Here is a 21,316-nt window from a genome sequence, read left to right as displayed (position 1 = left end):
TAAATGGCATTTTATTATTAATATTAAAATATGTAACATTAGCAATATTGGTTTGATTTCTATGACGCCCATGTTGTAAGTTATAGGACGATAATTGTTCATGGAGAACATCCCCCTCTGTATGTTTTCAACATAATCCTTATGACAGCCTTTGTTTGTGGTTGCACTACTAGTTTCCTATTTTAGATTTTCTTTTTACATTTCATGAAGACTTCCAAAGCTCTCAGTGGCAATTTCATTGTTTTTATGTTCACATACAAAACACAAGGACGTGCTCCATTAGTTGAAATCACCACCGTGCAACTCATTGTGGGTCCAAAGCAGCAATATGTTGATATTTAATGGCCTTGCCTCATTGGAAAACTGTGTACCTCTTCTCAGTCCAAGTAAACAAAAAGCATTTAATGAATTTAGCTCAAAATAGAGCTTATTTCAATCCACAGAAACGTGCGTGTTAGGTAGATAACCTACAAAATGGGCGGAATAACAAGCTTTTGCTGCATCGATATCAGGCACACCATTGGCAAAAACTCAACAAGCCAAGAAGTATCTCTGATGTGACTGAAAGGCAGAAGCTCAACAGGATTCAGAGCAGTCTTCCAGGATTTTTACATAGTGAAAACTAATTGCCTCTTCAGGGGAAGAGGAAGGACTGCATGAGGCTTCTATCAGCACAGTAGAGTGGTGACCTGACCTGGCATAACAAAACAATAGGTGCCAAATTTAGCTCCACACCACACCTCTAAATATCTACAGTATCTACATACTGGATCTCTAACTGGATCGGTGCCTAGCACCGGGTCAATCCAGGCGGGTGTCTTTACATAAGAACCTTCCCAGCTGGTAACCCAAACTCCACGGTACAATGTAACACGCCTGGTACTCCAAAGTATCTTGGGAATGTGAGACGTTAAAAATAGTTGGTACTTGATGCAAAGCAGAAGATTTCTGCCCTATAAAAAGCTCCCACAGAGGATATGTGAAAGATGCAAGCAATGGCAGATAGGCCTTCTAGCATGCCTTTCTCTGTCATCACAATGTGTGGGATATTTAAGAAGGGAGTGGTTAAAGAGAGATGGATTAATAGAGAGGTGTGTGTGTGTGCTTGCTTGCTTGCGTGTATGATTGCTTTGCCTAAATGTGCCCAGATTGTAGATCAGAGGAAAATGTGTTTTCATAACCTCAATATTGTAAAAACTATCTTAATATTGAATTTAGGGGGGCAGAGTGTACCATTGTGTGTGAATTAACTAAACTGTAAAATCTATAAAGTATTATAACAGTCTATAAAGTATTATTAACTCTCATTAACTATTTACAGACCCTTTTATAAACCTTTCATAAAGGCTTCATAAATGAATTAACAAATTGAAGTATTTGAAATATTTTTCAATACAATTGAACGTTTTGTAACAATTTCTGTAGTATAGTGTTATGAACCATAAATGTTAGTTAAATTCGACTCACTTTTGATGATGTATTCACTGGTTAGGAATGTCGGTCTACGTCAAGTCCACTGACGTTTAAGAATGGTTAAATCAGCACACTGAACAAAAGATGAGTAACAATACATAGTTTAAACTAACAGGTTAACCCCAGATTTTCACTCTTCATTCAATATGTGTGATTTATGCTTAATGTCTTAAATCAAATGAGCTTACAATATAACATTGAGCCTGTATCATTAATATTTGATCAAATAATATTACAAAATGTAGAAAAGCATTGTGACATGTACTGTATGGAGAACATTCCTTTTCAAGGCTGTTACTAGCTGTTGTAAACTCTCAAAAGGCTATATGTTACTTTGTTTGAGAAACAGACAATTGAGAAACAGTCTTTCTAAAGACACTGAGGGATCCAGTCACTGGAAATGTGGACGTAACCTCAGTGGCCTCTGCAGGCTTCTATAGCATGTTGCTGGGTCAGGGGTTTGAACAATGGAGCTGGGAATTCTTTAGGTTTGGTCAGGTATAAAAGAAAGGGTTAAACCAGGTAGGAATCAGTTCAGGAGCAGCAACCAGCAACACAGTGAGCAAACATGTCCACCAGCATGAACATGGGCAGGGTAAGTTTAAAACCAAAATATATACTTCAATTTTCATAGATTGTTATGCAAAAGACCTGTAGTGTTCTAGCACCCCCAACTACAACATTAAAGTTCTTTAAAGTTCCTACATTTCTCAAAGATGTTTGTTTCATAAAATATTTTTGTGTTCATAGAAATGATCCCTTTTTATTTTCAGATCGTCTTCTACGAGGACAGGAACTTCCAGGGTCGTTCCTATGAGTGCAGCAGCGACTGCGCTGACATGTCCTCCTACCTGAGCAGGTGCCACTCCTGTAGGGTTCAGAGCGGCTGCTTCATGGTCTACGACCGCAACAACTACATGGGAAACCAGTACTTCATGAGGAGGGGAGAGTACTCTGACTTCCAGAGTATGATGGGAATGACTGATATCAGGTCCTGCCGCACGATCCCCATGGTAGGCAATATGATACTTAGTCTGCTGTTAACAGCTCCGCTCTAAGTAGCTTTGTGATGTCCATAATAAATCATATTGGGTCTGTGATGCTTTTCAGCAGTCTGATGTCCTCAGTAATTCATTCAACATATTCTTATTTCCTCCTAACAGCACAGAGGATCCTACAGAATGAGGATCTACGAGAGAGATAACTTCGGAGGTCAGATGCACGAGATGATGGACGACTGTGACTCCATCATGGACCATTATCGTATGTCCGACTGCCAGTCCTGCAACGTGATGGATGGCCACTGGCTGATGTACGAGCAGCCCCACTTCAGAGGCAGGATGACTTACATGAGGCCCGGAGAGTACAGGAACTTCAGGGATATGGGCATGAGTGGCATGAGGTTCATGAGCATGAGGCGTATCACTGATATGTGCTAGATATGTTATGTTGACCAAATAAAAGTGATTGATAATCCGTAACAATTGAGTGTGCTACATCATTTCAATATTTGGTGTTTTGTGTTTCCATCTGTGGGTATGATATAACATAGGCCAATTATATATACTACCGGTCAAAATCTTTAGAACACCTACTCATTCAAGGGTTTTTATTATTTTTTACTATTTTCTACATTGTAGAATAATAGTGAAGGCATGAAAACTATGAAATAATACATATGGAAACCTAAAAAGTGTTAAATAAATCAAAATATATTTTATATTTGAGATTCTTCAAATAGTCACCCTTTGCATTGATGACAGCTTTGCACACTCTTGGCATTCTCTCAACCAGCTTCACCTGGAATGCTTTTCCAACAGTCTTGAAGGAGTTCCCACATATGCTGAGCACTTGTTGGCTGCTTTTCCTTCACTCTGCGGTCCGACTCATCCCAAACCATCTCAATCTGGTTGAGGTCAGGGGATTGTGGAGGCCAGGTCAACGGATGCAGCACTCCATCACTCATCTTCTTGGTAAAATAGCCCTTACACAGCCTGGAGGTGTGTCATTGAACTGTCGAAAAACAAATGATAGTCCCACTAAGCCCAAACCAGATGAGATGGCGTATCTCTGCAGAATGCTGTGGTAGCCATGCTGGTTAAGTGTGCCTTTAAATCTAAAAAAATCACAGACAGTGTCATTAGCAAAGCACCCCCACACCATAACATCTCCTCCTCCATGCTTTACGGTGGGAAATACACATGTGGAGATCATCCATTCACCCACACCGCTTCTCACAAAGACATGGCGGTTGGAACCAAAAATATCCAATTTGGACTCTAGACCAAAGGACAAATTTCCACTGGTCTAAGGTCCATTGCTCGTGTTTCATGGCCCAAGCAAGTCTCTTCTTCTTATTGGTGTCCTTTAGTCATGGTTTCTTTGCAGCAACTCGACAATGAAGGCCTGATTCACACAGTCTCCTCTGAACAGTTGATGTTGACATGTGTATGTTACTTGAACTCTGTGAAGCATTTATTTGGGCACAATTCCTGAGGCTGCTAACTCTAATGAAGACATAACTGCAGCAAAGGTAACTCTGGATCTTCCATTCCTGTGACGGTCCTCATGAGAGCCAGTTTCATCATAGTGCTTGATTGTTTTTGCAACTACACTTGAAGAAACATTCAAAGTTCTTGAAATGTTCCGTATTGACTGACCTTCATGTCTTAAAGTAATGATGGGCTGTTGTTTCTCTTTGCTTATTTGAGCTGTTTTTGCCATTATATGGACTTGGACTTTTACCAAATAGGGATATCTTATGTATACCACCCCTACCTTGTCACAACACAACTGATTGGCTTAACTTTTAAGAAGGTACACCTGTTAATTGAAATGCATTCCTGGTGACTACCTCATGAAGCTGGTTGAATGCCAAGAGCATCCAAAGCTGTCATCAAGCATTGAAATGAATGTCCTTTAGATGATAAAGAGGGATTTTGATGTTAACACTAAAGCATTAGTAGAGAGCTACTTGTAGAGCTAACAAACTTAGCTAATCATACACGTTGTGCTACTCCACAAACACTACTCTAATTGATTGGCCAAAATCGAGCCTGTGTACAATAAACGCAAATACATATTGATACAATTTACGAAAACTTTTTTTCTCTACATCATTATACAACTCCAATTACAAAGGTGCCACGATCATTTTCGCTAAACAAGGTAAGAAAGTGTCTAGTAATTGCATATAAAAGTAAAGACAATCATCAGTGAAAAATACAGTCAAATCAAGACAAAGTAAAAAAATAAATGGAAATGAAGCAACAAAAGACTAATATTGAGACTTCAGTTTGATAATCACCCTCCAGCCATATTATTGGTCCTGTGTGGTTCTGTTGGAAATAGTGTGGTGCAAAGTTTGTTTCCCTCAGGGATTACATACAGTATACTGAAGTGTATGCATCTCCAATCCAAAATTAAATCTAGAAGTGGCTTCCTATTTGGCAACAATGTCACGCCCTGGTCAAAGTATTTTGTGTTTATCTTTATGTATTTGGTCAGGCCAGGGTGTGGCATGGGTTTTTTTGTAATTGTGGTGTGTTTGTCTTGGGGTTTTGGTGGTGGTATTGGGATTGTAGCTTAGTGGGTTGTCTAGCAAGGTCTATGGCTGTCTGGAGTGGTTCTCAATCAGAGGCAGGTGCTTATCGTTGTCTCTGATTGGGAACCATATTTAGGCAGCCATATTCTTTGAGTTTGTCGTGGGTGATTGTCCTTAGTGTCTTACTTGTACTCTCTGTTAGTTTGCACTAGATAGGCTGTTTTCGGTTTTCCTTATGTTTATTGTTTTGTAGTGTTTAGTGTTTAGTCGTGTTTACGTTTTTGTTTAATAAATATGGATCGCAATCGACACGCTGCAGTTTGGTCCGACTCTCCTTCATCACCACTAGAAAACCGTTACAGAATCACCCACCACCAACGGACCAAGCGGCGTGTCAACAGGCAGGAGAAGCCGAAAAGGAGATGCTTAATAAGGATTTCTGGACATGGGAGGAAATCCTCGACGGGAGAGGACCCTGGGCTAAACCAGGGGAGTGTAGCCGCCCAAAGGTGCAACAGGAGAAGCGAAAGGAGGACGTTATGGACAGCAATGGCATGGAGTATACGACGTGGGAAGAGATCGACAGGTGGGCGGCCGACCCAGAGAGTGCAGGAGCCCGCATGGGATTCGCTTGAGCAGTGCGAAGAAGGCTATAGGCGAATGGAGTCGAAAAGGAAAACACGGCGGCGCAGAGCGAAGCCCGAGAGTCAGCCCCAAAAATTTCTTGGGGGGCTTACAGGGAGTATGGCTATGCCAGGTAGGAGACCTGCGCAAACTCCCTGTGCTTACCGGGGGCTGGAGAGACCGGGCAGGCACCGTGTTATGCTGTGGAGCGCACGGTGTCTCCAGTGGCCCGGTTCGGTATATTCCAGCTCCGCGTATCGGCCGGGCTAGATTGAGCGTCGAGCCAAATGCCATGAAGCCGGCTCTACGCATCTGGTCCCCAGTGCGTCTCCTTGGGCCGGCTTACATGGCACCAGCCTTGCGCTCGGTGTCTCCGGTTCGCCTGCATAGCCCAGTGCGGGCTATTCCACCTCGCCACACTGGCAGGGCAACCGAGAGCATTCAGCCAGGTAAGGTTGGGCAGGCTCGGTGCTCAAGAGCTCCAGTGCGCCTGCACGGTCCGGTCTATCCAGTACCACCTCCACACCCCAGCCCTCCGGTAGCAGCTCCCCGCACCAGGCTTCCTGTGCGTGTCCTCGATCCATTACCACCAGTTCCAGCACCACGCACCAGGCCTTCAGTGTGCCTCGCCTGTTCAGCGCAGCCAGAGCCTTCCTCCTCTACAGCGCTGCCGGAGCCTCCCGCCTGTTTAGCGCAGCCAGAGCCTTTCTCCTCTCCTGCGCTGCCGGAGTCTCCCGCCTATCTAGCGCTGTTAGAGCCTTCCTCATCTCCAGCGCTGCCGGAGTCTCCCGCCTGTTTAGCGCAGCCAGAGCCTTCCTCCTCTACAGCGCTGCCGGAGCCTCCCGCCTGTTTAGCGCAGCCAGAACCTTTCTCCTCTCCTACGCTGCCGGAGTCTCCCGCCTGTTCAGCGCAGCCAGAGCTGCCAGTCTGCAAGGAGCAGCCAGAGCTGTCAGTCTGCATGGAGCAGCCAGAGCTGTCAGTCTGCATGGAGCTGTCAGTCTGCATGGAGCAGCCAGAGCTGCCAGTCTGCATGAAGCAGCCAGTCTGCATGGAGCAGCCAGAGCTGTCAGTCTGCATGGAGCAGCCAGAGCTGCCAGTCTGCATGGAGCAGCCAGAGCTGCAAGTCTGCATGAAGCAGCCAGAGCTGTCAGTCTGCATGGAGCAGTCAGAGCTGTCAGTCTACATGAAGCAGCCCGAGCTGCCAGTCTGCATGAAGCAGCCAGTCTACATGGAGCAGCCAGAGCTGTCAGTCCGCATGGAGCAGTCAGAGCTGTCAGTCTACATGAAGCAGCCCGAGCTGCCAGTCTGCATGAAGCAGCCAGTCTACATGGAGCAGCCAGAGCTGCCAGTCTGCATGAAGCAGCCAGAGCTGTCAGTCTGCATGGAACAGTCAGAGCTGTCAGTCTGCATGGAGCAGCCAGAGCTGTCAGTCTACATGAAGCAGCCCGAGCTGCCAGTCTGCATGAAGCAGCCAGTTTACATGGAGCAGCCAGAGATGTCAGTCTGCATGAAGCAGCCAGAGCTGTCAGTCTGCATAGAGCAGTCAGTCTGCATGGAGCTGCCAGTCTGCATGGAGCTGCCAGTCTGCATGGAGCTGCCAGTCTGCACGGAGCTGTCAGTCTGCACGGAGCTGTCAGTCTGCACGGAGCTGTCAGTCTGTAAGGAGCTGCCAGTCTGCAAGGAGCTGCCAGTCAGCACGGAGCCGCCAGAGCGGTCAGTCTGTAAGAAGCCGCCAGAGCTGTCAGCCTATATGGAGCAGCTAGTGCCGCCAGTCTGCCCAGCGCCGCCAGCGCCCCAGTCTGCCCAGCGCCGCCAGTCTGCCCAGCATCGCCAGTCTGCCCAGCATCGCCAGTCTGCCCAGCACCGCCAGTCTGCCCAGCGTCGTCAGTCTGCCCAGCGTCGTCAGTCTGCCCAGCCAGTCTGCCCAGCGCCGCCAGTCTGCCCAGCGCCGCCAGTCTGCCCAGCATCGCCAGTCTGCCCAGCGCCGCCAGTCTGCCCAGCGCCGCCAGATCTGCCAGTCAGCCAGACTCTTCCAGATCTGCCAGTCAGCCAGACTCTTCCAGATCTGCCAGTCAGCCAGACTCTTCCAGATCTGCCAGTCAGCCAGACTCTTCCAGATCTGCCAGTCAGCCAGACTCTTCCAGATCTGCCAGTCAACCAGACTCTTCCAGATCTGCCAGTCAGCCAGACTCTTCCAGATCTGCCAGTCAGCCAGACTCTTCCAGATCTGCCAGTCAGCCAGACTCTTCCAGATCTGCCAGTCAGCCAGACTCTTCCAGATCTGCCAGTCAACCAGACTCTTCCAGATCTGCCAGTCAACCAGACTCTTCCAGATCTGCCAGTCAGCCAGGATCTGCCAGTCAGCCAGGATCTGCTGAAACCACCAGCCAGCCAGGAGCTGGTAGATCTATCTACCTGCCTGAGCTTCCTCTCACTCCTGAGCTTCCTCTCACTCCTGAGCTTCCTCTCACTCCTGAGCTTCCTCTCACTCCTGAGCTTCCTCTCACTCCTGAGCTTCCTCTCACTCCTGAGCTTCCTCTCACTCCTGAGCTTTCTCTCACTCCCGAGCTTTCCCTCAGTCCCGAGCTGCCTCGGTCCCGAGCTGTCCTTCAGTCCCGATCTGCTCCTCAGTCCAGTGGGGTTCTGGGTGGGGACTACTAGGCCATGGTCGGCGGCGAGGGTGGACTATCCAGGGACGAAGGGAGAGGGGACTAAGACATTAAAGGAGTGGGGTCCACGTCCCGCGCCGGAGCCGCCACCATGGACAGACGCCCACCCGGACCCTCCCTATTGTTTTGAGGTGCGTTCGGGAGTCCGCACCTTAGGGGGGGGGTTCTGTCACGCCCTGGTCAAAGTATTTTGTGTTTATCTTTATGTATTTGGTCAGGCCAGGGTGTGGCATGGGTTTTTTTGTAATTGTGGTGTGTTTGTCTTGGGGTTTTGGTGGTGGTATTGGGATTGTAGCTTAGTGGGTTGTCTAGCAAGGTCTATGGCTGTCTGGAGTGGTTCTCAATCAGAGGCAGGTGCTTATCGTTGTCTCTGATTGGGAACCATATTTAGGCAGCCATATTCTTTGAGTTTGTCGTGGGTGATTGTCCTTAGTGTCTTACTTGTACTCTCTGTTAGTTTGCACTAGATAGGCTGTTTTCGGTTTTCCTTATGTTTATTGTTTTGTAGTGTTTAGTGTTTAGTCGTGTTTACGTTTTTGTTTAATAAATATGGATCGCAATCGACACGCTGCAGTTTGGTCCGACTCTCCTTCATCACCACTAGAAAACCGTTACAAACAAAGCATTCTTCACTCATGCTGCCAAACATACTCTCATAAAACTGACCATCCTACTGATTCTCGACTTTGGCGATGTCATTTACAAAATAGCCTCCAACACTCCACTCAAGAAATTGGATGCAGTCTATCACAGTGCCATCCGTTTTGTCACCAAAGCCCCATATACTTCCCACCACTGCGACTTGTATGCTCTCGTTGGCTGGCCCTCGCTTCATACTCGTCGCCAAACCCACTGGCTCCAGGTCATCTACAAGTCTCTGCTAGGTAAAGCCCGGTCTTATCTCAGCTCACTGATCACCAAGGCAGCACCCACCGGTAGCACGCGCTCCAGCAGGTATATCTCACTGGTCACCCCCAAAGCCAATTCTTCCTTTGGCCGCCTCTCCTTCCAGTTCTCTGCTGCCAATGACTGGAACGAACTGCAAAAATCTCTGAAGCTCGAGACTCTTACCTCCCTCACTAGCTTTAAGCACCAGCTGTCAGAGCAGCTCACAGATCACTGCACCTGTACATAGCTCATCTGTAAATAGCCCATCCAATCTACCTCATCTCCATACTGTTTTAATTTATTTAGCTTCTTTGCACCCCAGTATCTCTACTTGCACATTCATCTTCAGCACATCCTACCATTCCAGTGTTTAATTGCTATATTGTAATTACTTCGCCACCATGGCCTATTTATTGCCTTACGTTAAGAATCCTACCTCATTTGCACATGCTGTATATAGATTTTTCTACTATATTATTGATTGTATGTTGGTTTATTCCATGTGTAACTCTGTGTTGTTGTATGTGTCGAGCTGCTTTGCTTTATCTTGGGAAGGTCGCAGTTGCAAATGAGAACTTGTTCTCAACTAGCCTACCTGGTTAAATAAAGGTGAAATAAAATAAAATAAACTCACTGTAGCGTACATCACTTTGGATAAAAGTGTCTGCTAAATGGCATTTTATTATTAATATTAAAATATGTAACATTAGCAATATTGGTGTGATTTCTATGACGCCCATGTTGTAAGTTATAGGACGATAATTGTTCATGGAGAACATCCCCCTCTGTATGTTTTCAACATAATCCTTATGACAGCCTTTGTTTGTGGTTGCACTACTAGTTTCATATTTTATATTTTCTTTTTACATTTCATGAAGACTTCCAAAGCTCTCAGTGGCAATTTCATTGTTTTTATGTTCACATACAAAACACACGGACATTAGTTGAAATCACCACCGTGCAACTCATTGTGGGTCCAAAGCAGCAATATGTTGATATTTAATGGCCTTGCCTCATTGGAAAACTGTGTACTTCTTCTCAGTCCATGTAAGCAAAAAGCATTTAATGAATTTAGCTCAAAATAGAGCTTATTTCAATCCACAGAAACGTGCGTGTTAGGTAGATAACCTACAAAATGGGCGGAATAACAAGCTTTTGCTGCATCGATATCAGGCACACCATTGGCAAAAACTCAACAAGCCAAGAAGTATCTCTGATAAGACTGAAAGGCAGAAGCTCAACAGGATTCAGAGCAGTCTTCCAGGATTTTACACATAGTGAAAACTAATGGCCTTTTCAGAGGAAGAGGAAGGACTGCATGAGGCTTCTATCAGCACAGTAGAGTGATGACCTGACCTGGCATAACAAAACAATACGTGCCAAATTTAGCTCCACACCACACCTCTAAATATCTACAGTATCTACATACTGGATCTCTAACTGGATCGGTGCCTAGCACCGTGTCAATCCAGGCGGGTGTTTTTACATAAGAACCTTCCCAGCTGGTAACCCAAACTCCACGGTACAATGTAACACGCCTGGTACTACAAAGTATCTTGGGAATGTGAGATGTTAAAAATAGTTGGTACTTGATGCAAAGCAGAAGATTTCTGCCCTATAAAAAGCTCCCACAGAGGATATGTGAAAGATGCAAGCAATGGCAGATAGGCCTTCTAGCATGCCTTTCTCTGTCATCACAATGTGTGGGATATTTAAGAAGGGAGTGGTTAATAGAGAGATGGATTAATAGAGAGGTGTGTGTGTGTGTGCTTGCTTGCGTGTATGATTGATTTACCTAAATGTGCCCAGATTGTAGATCAGAGGAAAATGTGTTTTCATAACCTCAATATTGTAAAAACTATCTTAATATTGAATTTAGGGGGGCAGAGTGTACCATTGTGTGTGAATTAACTAAACTGTAAAATCTATAAAGTATTATAACAGTCTATAAAGTATTATTAACTCTCATTAACTATTTACAGACCCTTTTATAAACCTTTCATAAAGGCTTCATAAATGAATTAACAAATTTAAGTATTTGAAATATTTTTCAATACAATTTAACGTTTTGTAACAATTTCTGTAGTATAGTGTTATGAACCATAAATGTTAGTTAAATTCGACTCACTTTTGATGATGTATTCACTGGTTAGGAATGTCGGTCTACGTCAAGTCCACTGACGTTTAAGAATGGTTAAATCAGCACACTGAACAAAAGATGAGTAACAATACATAGTTTAAACTAACAGGTTAACCCCAGATTTTCACTCTTCATTCAATATGTGTGATTTATGCTTAATGTCTTAAATCAAATGAGCTTACAATATAACATTGAGCCTGTATCATTAATATTTGATCAAATAATATTACAAAATGTAGAAAAGCATTGTGACATGTACTGTATGGAGAACATTCCTTTTCAAGGCTGTTACTAGCTGTTGTAAACTCTCAAAAGGCTATATGTTACTTTGTTTGAGAAACAGACAATTGAGAAACAGTCTTTCTGAAGACACTGAGGGATCCAGTCACTGGAAATGTGGACGTAACCTCAGTGGCCTCTGCAGGCTTCTATAGCATGTTGCTGGGTCAGGGGTTTGAACAATGGAGCTGGGAATTCTTTAGGTTTGGTCAGGTATAAAAGAAAGGGTTAAACCAGGTAGGAATCAGTTCAGGAGCAGCAACCAGCAGCACAGTGAGCAAACATGTCCACCAGCATGAACATGGGCAGGGTAAGTTTAAAACCAAAATACATACTTTAATTTTCATAGATTGTTATGCAAAAGACCTGTAGTGTTCTAGCACCCCCAACTACATTAAAGTTCTTTAAAGTTCCTACATTTCTCAAAAATGTTTGTTTCATAAAATATTTCAGTTCATAGAAATGATCCCTTTTTATTTTCAGATCGTCTTCTACGAGGACAGGAACTTCCAGGGTCGTTCCTATGAGTGCAGCAGCGACTGCGCTGACATGTCCTCCTACCTGAGCAGGTGCCACTCCTGTAGGGTTCAGAGTGGCTGCTTCATGGTCTACGACCGCAACAACTACATGGGAAACCAGTACTTCATGAGGAGGGGAGAGTACTCTGACTTCCAGAGTATGATGGGAATGACGGATATCAGGTCCTGCCGCACGATCCCCATGGTAGGCAATATGATATTTAGTCTGCTGTTAACAGCCCCGCTCAAAGTAGCTTTGTGATGTCCATAATAAATCATATTGGGTCTGTGATGCGTTCCAACAGTCTGATGTATTCAGTAATTCATTCAACATATTCTTATTTCCTCCTAACAGCACAGAGGATCCTACAGAATGAGGATCTACGACAGAGATAATTTCGGAGGTCAGATGCACGAGATGATGGACGACTGTGACTCCATCATGGACCGTTACCGTATGTCCGACTGCCAGTCCTGCAACGTGATGGATGGCCACTGGCTGATGTACGAGCAGCCCCACTTCAGAGGCAGGATGACTTACATGAGGCCCGGAGAGTACAGGAACTTCAGGGATATGGGCATGAGTGGCATGAGGTTCATGAGCATGAGGCGTATCACTGATATGTGCTAGATATGTTATGTTGGCCAAATAAAAGTGATTGATAATCCGTAACAATTGAGTGTGCTACATCATTTCAATATTTGGTGTTTTGTGTTTCCATCTGTAGGTATGATATAACATAGGCCAATTATATATACTACCGGTCAAAATCTTTAGAACAACTACTCATTCTAGGGTTTTTATTATTTTTACTATTTTCTACATTGTAGAATAATATTGAAGACATCAAAACTATGAAATAATACATATGGAAACCTAAAAAGTGTTAAACAAATCAAAATATATTTTATATTTGAGATTCTTCAAATAGTCACCCTTTGCATTGACAGCTTTGCACATTCTTGGCATTCTCTCAACCAGCTTCACCTGGAATGCTTTTCCAACATTCTTGAAGGAGTTCCCACATATGCTGTGCACTTGTTGGCTGCTTTTCCATCACTCTGTGGTCCGACTCATCCCAAACCATCTCAATCTGGTTGAGGTCAGGGGATTGTAGAGGCCAGGTCATCTGATGCAGCACTCCATCACTCTTCTTCTTGGTAAAATAGCACTTACACAGCCTGGAGGTGTGTTGTGTCATTGAACTGTCGAAAAACAAATGATAGTCCCACTAAGCCCAAACCAGATGGGATGGTGTATCTCTGCAGAATGCTGTGGTAGCCATGCTGGTTAAGTGTGCCTTTAAATCTAAATAAATCACAGACAGTGTCATCAGCAAAGCACCCCCATACCATAACACCTCCTCCTCCATGCTTTACGGTGGGAAATACACATGTGGAGATCATCCGTTCACCCACACCGCACCTCACAAAGACACGGCGGTTGGAACCAAAAATATCCAATTTGGACTCTAGACCAAAGGACAAATTTCCACTGGTCTAAGGTCCATTGCTCGTGTTTCATGGCCCAAGCAAGTCTCTTCATCTTATTGGTGTCCTTTAGTAGTGGTTTCTTTGCAGAAACTAATGAAGGCCTGATTCACAAAGCCTCCTCTGAACAGTTGATGTTGACATGTGTATGTTACTTGAACTCTGTGAAGCATTTATTTGGGCACAATTCCTGAGGCTGCTAACTCTAATGAAGAGATAACTGCAGCAAAGGTAACTCTGGATCTTCCTTTCCTGTGACGGTCCTCATGAGAGCCAGTTTCATCATAGTGCTTGATTGTTTTTGCACCGGCTGTTGTTTCTCTTTGCTTATTTGAGCTGTTTTTGCCATTATATGGACTTGGACTTTTACCAAATAGGGATATCTTATGTATACCACCCCTACCTTGTCACAACACAACTGATTGGCTTAACTTTTAAGAAGGTACACCTGTTAATTGAAATGCATTCCTGGTGACTACCTCATGGAGCTGGTTGAATGCCAAGAGCATGCAAAGCTGTCATCAAGCATTGAAATGAATGTCCTTTAGATGATAAAGAGGGATTTTGATGTTAACACTAAAGCATTAGTCAACTTGTAGAGCTAACAAACTTAATCATACACGTTGTGCTACTCCACAAACACTACTCTAATTTATTGGCCAACAACGAGTCTGTGTACAATAAACGCTAATACACATTGATACAATTTAAGAAAGCTTTTCTCTCTACATCCTTATACAACTTGTAACGCTCCGGGTGTCGAGTTAACGCAGGAACCAGAGAGTTCACAACTGTGCTATTTTATGCACTCACGAAACACTGGGTGCTCAAAAACAAATGCCCAGAACACTGGGGACGAAAACAGTACAGCAGAATACACGACCAGGAACAAACACGTTCGTCTACTACCTACACGAAGGTTACAATAATTAATCCCGCACAAAGAAACAGGCGGGCCGGCTGTCTAATAAAGCCCAACTAATTACTCACATACAGGTGCTAACAATAAACATACAAGGAGGGGGAGGAAAGGCGACGACGACCGCCGAGCGCCACCCGAACCGGAAGGGGTGCCACCCTCGGTCGAACTCGTGACACAATTACAATTACAAAGGTGCCACGATAATTTTCGCTAAACAAGGTAAGAAAGTGTCTAGTAATTGCATATAAAAGTAAAGCCAATCATCAGTGAAAAATACAGTCAAATCAAGACAAAGTAAATAAATAAATGTAAATGAAGCAACAAGACTAATATTGAGATTTCAGTTTGATAATCACCCTCCAGCCATATTATTGGTCCTGTGTGGTTCAGTTGGAAATAGTGTGGTGCTAGGTTTGTTTCCCTCAGGGATTACATACAGTATACTGAAGTGTATGCATCTCCAATCCAAAATTAAATCTAGAAGTGGCTTCCTATTTGGCAACAAAGCATTCTTCACTCATGCTGCCAAACATACTCTCGTAAAACTGACCATCCTACCGATCCTCGACTTCGGAGATGTCATTTACAAAATAGCCTCCAACACTCTACTCAAAAAATTGGATGCAGTCTATCACAGTGCCACCCTTTTGTCACCAAAGCCCCATATACTTCCCACCACTGCGACTTGTATGCTCTCGTTGGCTGGCCCTCGCTTCATACTCGTCGCCAAACCCACTGGCTCCAGGTCATCTACAAGTCTCTGCTAGGTAAAGCCCGGCCTTATCTCAGCTCACTGGTCACCAAGGCAGCACCCACCGGTAGCACGCGCTCCAGCAGGTATATCTCACTGGTCACCCCCAAAGCCAATTCTTCCTTTGGCCGCCTCTCCTTCCAGTTCTCTGCTGCCAATGACTGGAACGAACCGCAAAAATCTCTGAAGCTCGAGACTCTTACCTCCCTCACTAGCTTTAAGCACCAGCTGTCAGAGCAGCTCACAGATCACTGCACCTGTACATAGCTCATCTGTAAATAGCCCATTCAATCTACCTCATCCCCATACTGTATTAATTTATTTTGCTTCTTTGCACCCTAGTATCTCTACTTGCACATTCATCTTCTGCACGTCCTACCATTCCAGTGTTTAATTGCTATATTGTAATTACTTCGCCACCATGGCCTATTTATTGCCTTACAGGTTAAGAATCCTACCTCATTTGCACATGCTGTGTATAGATTTTTCTACTATATTAATGATTGTATGTTTGTTTATTCCATGTGTAACTCTGTGTTGTTGTATGTGTCGAGCTGCTTTGCTTTATCTTGGCCAGGTCGCAGTTGCAAATGAGAACTTGTTCTCAACTAGCCTACCTGGTTAAATAAAGGTGAAATAAAATAAAAAACTCACTGTAGCGTACATCACTTTGGATAAAAGTGTCTGCTAAATGGCATTTTATTATTAATATTAAAATATGTAACATTAGCAATATTGGTGTGATTTCTATGACGCTCATGTTGTAAGTCATAGGACGATAATTGTTCATGGAGAACATCCCCCTCTTTCAACATAATCCTTATGACAGCCTTTGTTTGTGGTTGCACTACTAGTTTCATATTTTATATTTTCTTTTTACATTTCATGAAGACTTCCAAAGCTCTGTGGCAATTTCATTGTTTTTATGTTCACATACAAAACACAAGGACGTGCTCCATTAGTTGAAATCACCACCGTGCAACTCATTGTGGGTCCAAAGCAGCAATATGTTGATATTTAATGGCCTTGCCTCATTGGAAAACTGTGTAATTCTTCTCAGTCCAAGTAAACAAAAAGCATTTAATGAATTTAGCTCAAAATAGAGCTTATTTCAATCCACAGAAACGTGCGTGTTAGGTAGATAACCTACAAAATGGGCGGAATAACAAGCTTTTGCTGCATCGATATCAGGCACACCATTGGCAAAAACTCAACAAGCCAAGAAGTATCTCTGATGTGACTGAAAGGCAGAAGCTCAACAGGATTCAGAGCAGTCTTCCAGGATTTTTACATAGTAAAAACTTATCATCCCAACCAAAATGCTATTGTCACTGACAAATATGAAGTATTCTTGTACACATTTTTACAATGGCCTTCCCATTGAGCATCCGTATTACAGTAAATGTCTGTGAAATATGTATCGTTTTAAGAGTAAATTGAAAATCCATTATTAATATGTCCTCTTTACTTTTTAATGACTGGCTCAACAACAGTTCCCTTGGCAAATAGTCTGGGTAGCCATTTGAGGTCTCCTTGGCAATCACTTAATTTATTCACCTGTTGCCATTTGAAACTTGGGTTCTGAGTGGCACAGTGATCTAAGACACTCCATCTTAGTGTAAGAGGTATCACTGCAATACCTAGTTGAAATCCAGGCAGCATCACATCTGGCTGTGAATGGGAGTCCCATAGGGCAGTGCACAATTGGCCCAGTGTTGTCTGGTTTAGGCCATCATTGTAAATAAGAATTTGTTCTTAACTGACTTTCCTAGTTAAAAAAAAAAAAAAAAAAGTGGTACGCCTCCGAGCAATCCCCCCCCATAATTTTCAAACATGAACCTTTTCAAACGCACATTGCCCTTCATAAGTGTCAATTGTAAGTTGTATACCAGCTACAGACTTCCTTGTCTGACTTTTCAGTATCATCCCCATCTGCATCAATATGCATTGGATAAACCATCAGAAGACAAATAATATTTTTTGCACCTTAAAAAGCACTCAAAAGAACTCCATATGTGGTGATATGAATGTGAAATAACATCAATTTCACTTTGCACAACTACCATCACGATTACATGACAATGCAAAATAGTATTCAGTGATTTTTAAATATGTTTAAAAATATTTTTAACACTTATAGTGATGTATAGGCAATATTGAATTCAGTCCACCCAGTAATAAATAAAATGTAATTGAGAGCCATAAACCAACCAGTGCTCCCGCATATTGGCTAACCGGGATATCCGCATTGTGTCCTGCCACCCACCAACCCCTCTTTTACGCGACTGCTACTCTCTGTTCATCATATACTTCAACCATATCTACATACTACCTCAAGTAGCCTGACTAACCGGTGTCTGTATGTAGCCTCGCTACTTTTATAGCCTCGCTACTGTATATAGCCTTTCTTTATACTGTTGTTCTATTTCTTTACTTTACCTATTGTTCACCTAATACCTTTTTTGCACTATTGGTTAGAGCCTGTAAGTAAGCGTTTCACTGTAAGGTCTACACCTGTTGTATTCGGCACACATGACAAACATGATTTGAAATGTACACCCAAGTGTGCTGGTTGTTAGCCAGTGCAGCACTGCCCTCTAGTGGTTAAATGGCCTCCTGACAAATGTTCAAAATGTAGAAGACCACTTCTCTTTAAAAAAAAAAGGCCATTTTAACATACTTTATACACAAAGCAGGAAGAATACATTTGGTAAATTTAATAGTCCATTACATACAGGCCAAGCAGCATGAGAAGCACTGTGGATAGTATGCTGCTTGTGCTATACGAGACCTTTATTCAACAGCATTATCTGCTCTACAGCCTTCATACTGAGGCAACTCCTCTTTTTATTGAACACATCTCCAGCTTTGGTGAATATGCGCTCACATGGCACAGACGAGGCGGGAACACTGAGGTATTTCCGAGCCAGCTGGAACAGGTGCGGGTACACCTTGGAGTGCTTCTCCCAGTAGTGCATGGGGTTCTCCACTCTGTTCAGGTACGGGTCACTGAGGTAGTGTTGTACCTCCACCGCTGCGTCCGCCGTGCTGCTCTGAACACTCTGTGTCTCGCCCACTTTACTGTCAAACATCTCCCACAGACCCCCATCGTGGGACTTAGACGGAGATGTTGCCATGGAGACGGAAGCGGTTTCCATTGCCCAGGAGGTGTGGGGTGATGTCGGGGAGGGCGTCGTTGACCCGGTAGTGGACGGCGGCAGAGTGTCATCCTTGTCTGGATTTATCCGGATTAACGAGGCGCACTCGGAGGTGAGGAGCTTCACCGCCTCCTGAGCGTAGCCTTGGTTCCCGAAGGCCAACATTTTGAAGCGCGGGTCTAGGAGAGCAGAGAGAGCCAGGATTGGCTCGGTCTCCACCATACTGCAGCTCGTCTGAAGCTCCCTCTGTAGGTTAGACGCCAGCTGTGTAGCCGTAGGGTGTATGATGGCACCGTGCTTCTTCTCAAGGGTTATCTTCAGCATCCGGACAAGAGGAATGACCTTGGAGGCCGAGACGCGTTTCTCTGAGGCGAGCTCGGCTGTGGCCTGGTTGAAGGAACCCAGCACTCCAAGACACTGGTGGATGACCTCGTAGTCAGCAGATCCCAGAGGGATGATGTCCGTGTCCAGGGTGCTGAGAGCAGCAGCCACAGACTCCCTCTGATCAAAGACTCGTTCCAGCATAGAAAAGCTACTGTTCCATCTCGAGTCCACTTCCTGGATCAGCTTCTGCTCTGGCCTGCCTAGCTGCCCCTGCACCTCGGCTAACCTCATCTCTGCGTTCTGATTCGACTTGAAGAAAGACACGATAGCCCGCGCTTGGGAGCGGATGTCCTGCAGCTCCAAAGTAGCCTCCATGGACCTCTTAATCACAAGGTTCAGGACGTGTGCAAAAGAGGGCAACTGGAGGATTCCTAGTTTCTGAACCGTGGCTACCATATTTTCGCTGTTCTCTGTGACAAATGCAGCAACCCTGCTGTGGAGGCCCCAGCTCGCCACCAGTTGGTTTTTGGCCTCCTCAATGTGGATCATTTTGTGGTTTTCAGGCAGCTTAGAAATCCCAAGGAGGAAAGTGGATAACTGGGCATTTTCTGCTACCAAATGCCCTGTCACTGAAATGTAACTGTGCTTATCGATAGAAGTCCACATGTCCGAAGTCAGGCTGACAAAGTCAGAAATTACCATCTGAGATACAACATTATCATTGATGAATTCACACCGAGACCCCACCATTTTCTTCAGCGCTTGCTTGTTTGGAAGATTGTAGCTTGGGTCTAGCTTTTGGACGAAAGCAGCGAATCCCTCTTCCTCGACTACTGAAAATGGCTGGGTGTCTTTAACCAACATGTTGACTAGGGCATCATCTAGGTCTTCTTGTCTGGTGGTCCTGACTGTGAAATAAAACAGTATAATCAATTCAAATTGAATTAGATGTACAATGAATGCTAATCTAAATATAATAATTGATTGAAACAGGATGAAAACCATCTATCCTAAAGGAATCATACCTTGGATGTGGTGTCCAGCAGCAGCGTTGTTTGTAAACATTGAGTTTAGTCCTGTAGTACCAGAGAACGATGAGTGGACTCCAGCACTACTAATTATTGAGTTAGAGAACGTTGAGTGGACTCCAGATGTTGAGTTGCTTGTGCTTGAGTGGGCTCCAGATGTTGAGTTGCTGTACCAGGCCTCGCTTGGGTGCCTTGATCTTAGGTGCCTTAACATGGCGGAGGTGTTTTTGTTGAAGCTAAGCCGTTGTGAACAGAGGGCGCACTGGACCTTATTGGGTGTCACTAGAGTGAAGTGATCCCACACCAGTGAGAAGGCTCTCTTAAACTCAGTCATCGTCTGGCCTGCAAAATAAAATAAACTTCAATCATCTTGCCGCAGCAATGTAGTAAACAGATCGAAATTGTTTTGGTTTCTTATGGGAAACAACTGTTACTAGGTGTAAATAATTAGGCTTGTGTGAGCTACGTGTAACGTTATTAGAAAATGTGTAGTGGGCGTGATTTAAAATATGAAGGAAAAACTGGAAATCTAGCTAACGTTACATTTCTACTAATCTGAACAGTGCTTGTTTGTAGCTAGCTAGTTGGCTCAAACAGGGCAGAAAATGAAATAAAAGGATCAGGATTGGAAGTCACAACGTTACGCCTTCAGCTGACATGATGGGGTTCACACGTTCAGGTCTGTACTAGACATAGAGATCCATTCTAATGCTATGGTGCTAGTAACTAGTTAACGTTAGCTAGCTGTGTGGGTATGTTGAGCAAGGCTTAGGTCTGCTGGACAAGGCAAATGTCGGACAAGTAGCTAGCGTTGTGTCTGTGTTTGGCATCGTCGTTTTATTTTAAAACAACAGGAGTGCATGGTTGCAAATATTAACTTACCTTTGATTATTCGTAATTTAATGTAAAATATGTAGTCATTGAGCACTGTGTGCTTCTGAGCGCGCGATTTGATGATGTATGTCGCAGAATTACGTCACCTCCGATTTTCGAACCGCTTACTGTCAGCTGTTTTGACCGACTGAGTGGGTGCGTTCGAGCTTATGTCAAGTCCGATGGTCACCCCCTTTCAAAGTGAGTTATATTATGGGGATAACATTGTCCGACTAGGGCCTACATGTCTTAACTTTACAGAAATCATGTGATCAAAGGTCATTCAGTTTTGACTGCAGTCGACAGCAAGTTTCTGCAGTTGCTCTTCACCAACTTCATCCTGCAGCCATCGCCTGAATTATGGGCGGCTCTAGTGTCAACCAGTCATTACAGTGTTGTTGTTTGACCCACCTGAATGTGACCAAAGACATGACTGAAACAGTAATTGATTGTACAATGAACAAACATATGATTTCAGTTTGTGAGTGTGTAATATGGGGGTGAAACTATGTTTATTTCGACATTGTAATGAAAACTTTCTTTATCAACACTTCCATGTTGATCTGAGCCTTGCTGTTGGAAAACCACATTAGTGTCCAACTTTCGGGTGTCACAGATGCACCTCCCCCGACTT

At 44.1% G+C, this 21,316-nt stretch overlaps 3 protein-coding genes across 3 annotated transcripts; 2 read left to right on the top strand and 1 right to left on the bottom strand.

Annotated features, from left to right (window-relative positions):
* The first annotated feature begins 2,012 nt into the window (after positions 1 to 2,012).
* On the top strand, positions 2,013 to 2,954 carry LOC112225844 (gamma-crystallin M3-like). Its single transcript, XM_042327932.1, has 3 exons — positions 2,013 to 2,068; positions 2,247 to 2,486; positions 2,637 to 2,954. Exons 1-3 carry the CDS (start codon positions 2,042 to 2,044, stop codon positions 2,910 to 2,912), a joined length of 543 nt encoding a protein of 180 aa, XP_042183866.1. The 5' UTR covers positions 2,013 to 2,041; the 3' UTR covers positions 2,913 to 2,954.
* Positions 2,955 to 11,332: 8,378 nt separating this feature from the next.
* LOC112259433 (gamma-crystallin M3-like) lies at positions 11,333 to 12,799 on the top strand. Its single transcript, XM_024434136.2, has 3 exons — positions 11,333 to 11,927; positions 12,101 to 12,340; positions 12,491 to 12,799. Exons 1-3 carry the CDS (start codon positions 11,901 to 11,903, stop codon positions 12,764 to 12,766), a joined length of 543 nt encoding a protein of 180 aa, XP_024289904.1. The 5' UTR covers positions 11,333 to 11,900; the 3' UTR covers positions 12,767 to 12,799.
* A 3,958-nt stretch (positions 12,800 to 16,757) lies between these two features.
* On the bottom strand, positions 16,758 to 20,856 carry LOC112258774 (zinc finger BED domain-containing protein 4). The gene is made up of 3 exons (XM_024433338.2): positions 20,692 to 20,856; positions 19,807 to 20,151; positions 16,758 to 19,689 (listed from the first exon to the last, which is right to left on the bottom strand). The coding sequence occupies exons 2-3, from the start codon at positions 20,141 to 20,143 to the stop codon at positions 18,080 to 18,082; spliced, it is 1,947 nt and encodes a 648-aa protein (XP_024289106.1). The 5' UTR covers positions 20,144 to 20,151; positions 20,692 to 20,856; the 3' UTR covers positions 16,758 to 18,079.
* Between the last annotated feature and the right edge of the window lie 460 nt (positions 20,857 to 21,316).

The sequence above is a fragment of the Oncorhynchus tshawytscha genome, linkage group LG09 (assembly GCF_018296145.1).
Source record: "Oncorhynchus tshawytscha isolate Ot180627B linkage group LG09, Otsh_v2.0, whole genome shotgun sequence".
Lineage (NCBI taxonomy): Eukaryota > Metazoa > Chordata > Actinopteri > Salmoniformes > Salmonidae > Oncorhynchus > Oncorhynchus tshawytscha.
The sequence above is the reverse complement of the archived record's forward strand: the minus strand, read 5'-3'. Positions and strand labels throughout refer to the sequence as shown.

Bases quoted from the DNA above. Each gene is read 5' to 3' on its own strand.
- LOC112225844 (XM_042327932.1), top strand. From the start codon at position 2,042: ATGTCCACCAGCATGAACATGGGCAGG. The intron at 2,069-2,246 runs GTAAGTTTAAAA...TTTTATTTTCAG, and splicing joins CCAGCATGAACATGGGCAGG to ATCGTCTTCTACGAGGACAG. The intron at 2,487-2,636 runs GTAGGCAATATG...TCCTCCTAACAG, and splicing joins CCTGCCGCACGATCCCCATG to CACAGAGGATCCTACAGAAT.
- LOC112259433 (XM_024434136.2), top strand. From the start codon at position 11,901: ATGTCCACCAGCATGAACATGGGCAGG. The intron at 11,928-12,100 runs GTAAGTTTAAAA...TTTTATTTTCAG, and splicing joins CCAGCATGAACATGGGCAGG to ATCGTCTTCTACGAGGACAG. The intron at 12,341-12,490 runs GTAGGCAATATG...TCCTCCTAACAG, and splicing joins CCTGCCGCACGATCCCCATG to CACAGAGGATCCTACAGAAT.
- LOC112258774 (XM_024433338.2), bottom strand. From the start codon at position 20,143: ATGACTGAGTTTAAGAGAGCCTTCTCACTGGTGTGGGATCACTTCACT. The intron at 19,690-19,806 runs GTATGATTCCTT...TTTATTTCACAG, and splicing joins TGCTGGACACCACATCCAAG to TCAGGACCACCAGACAAGAA.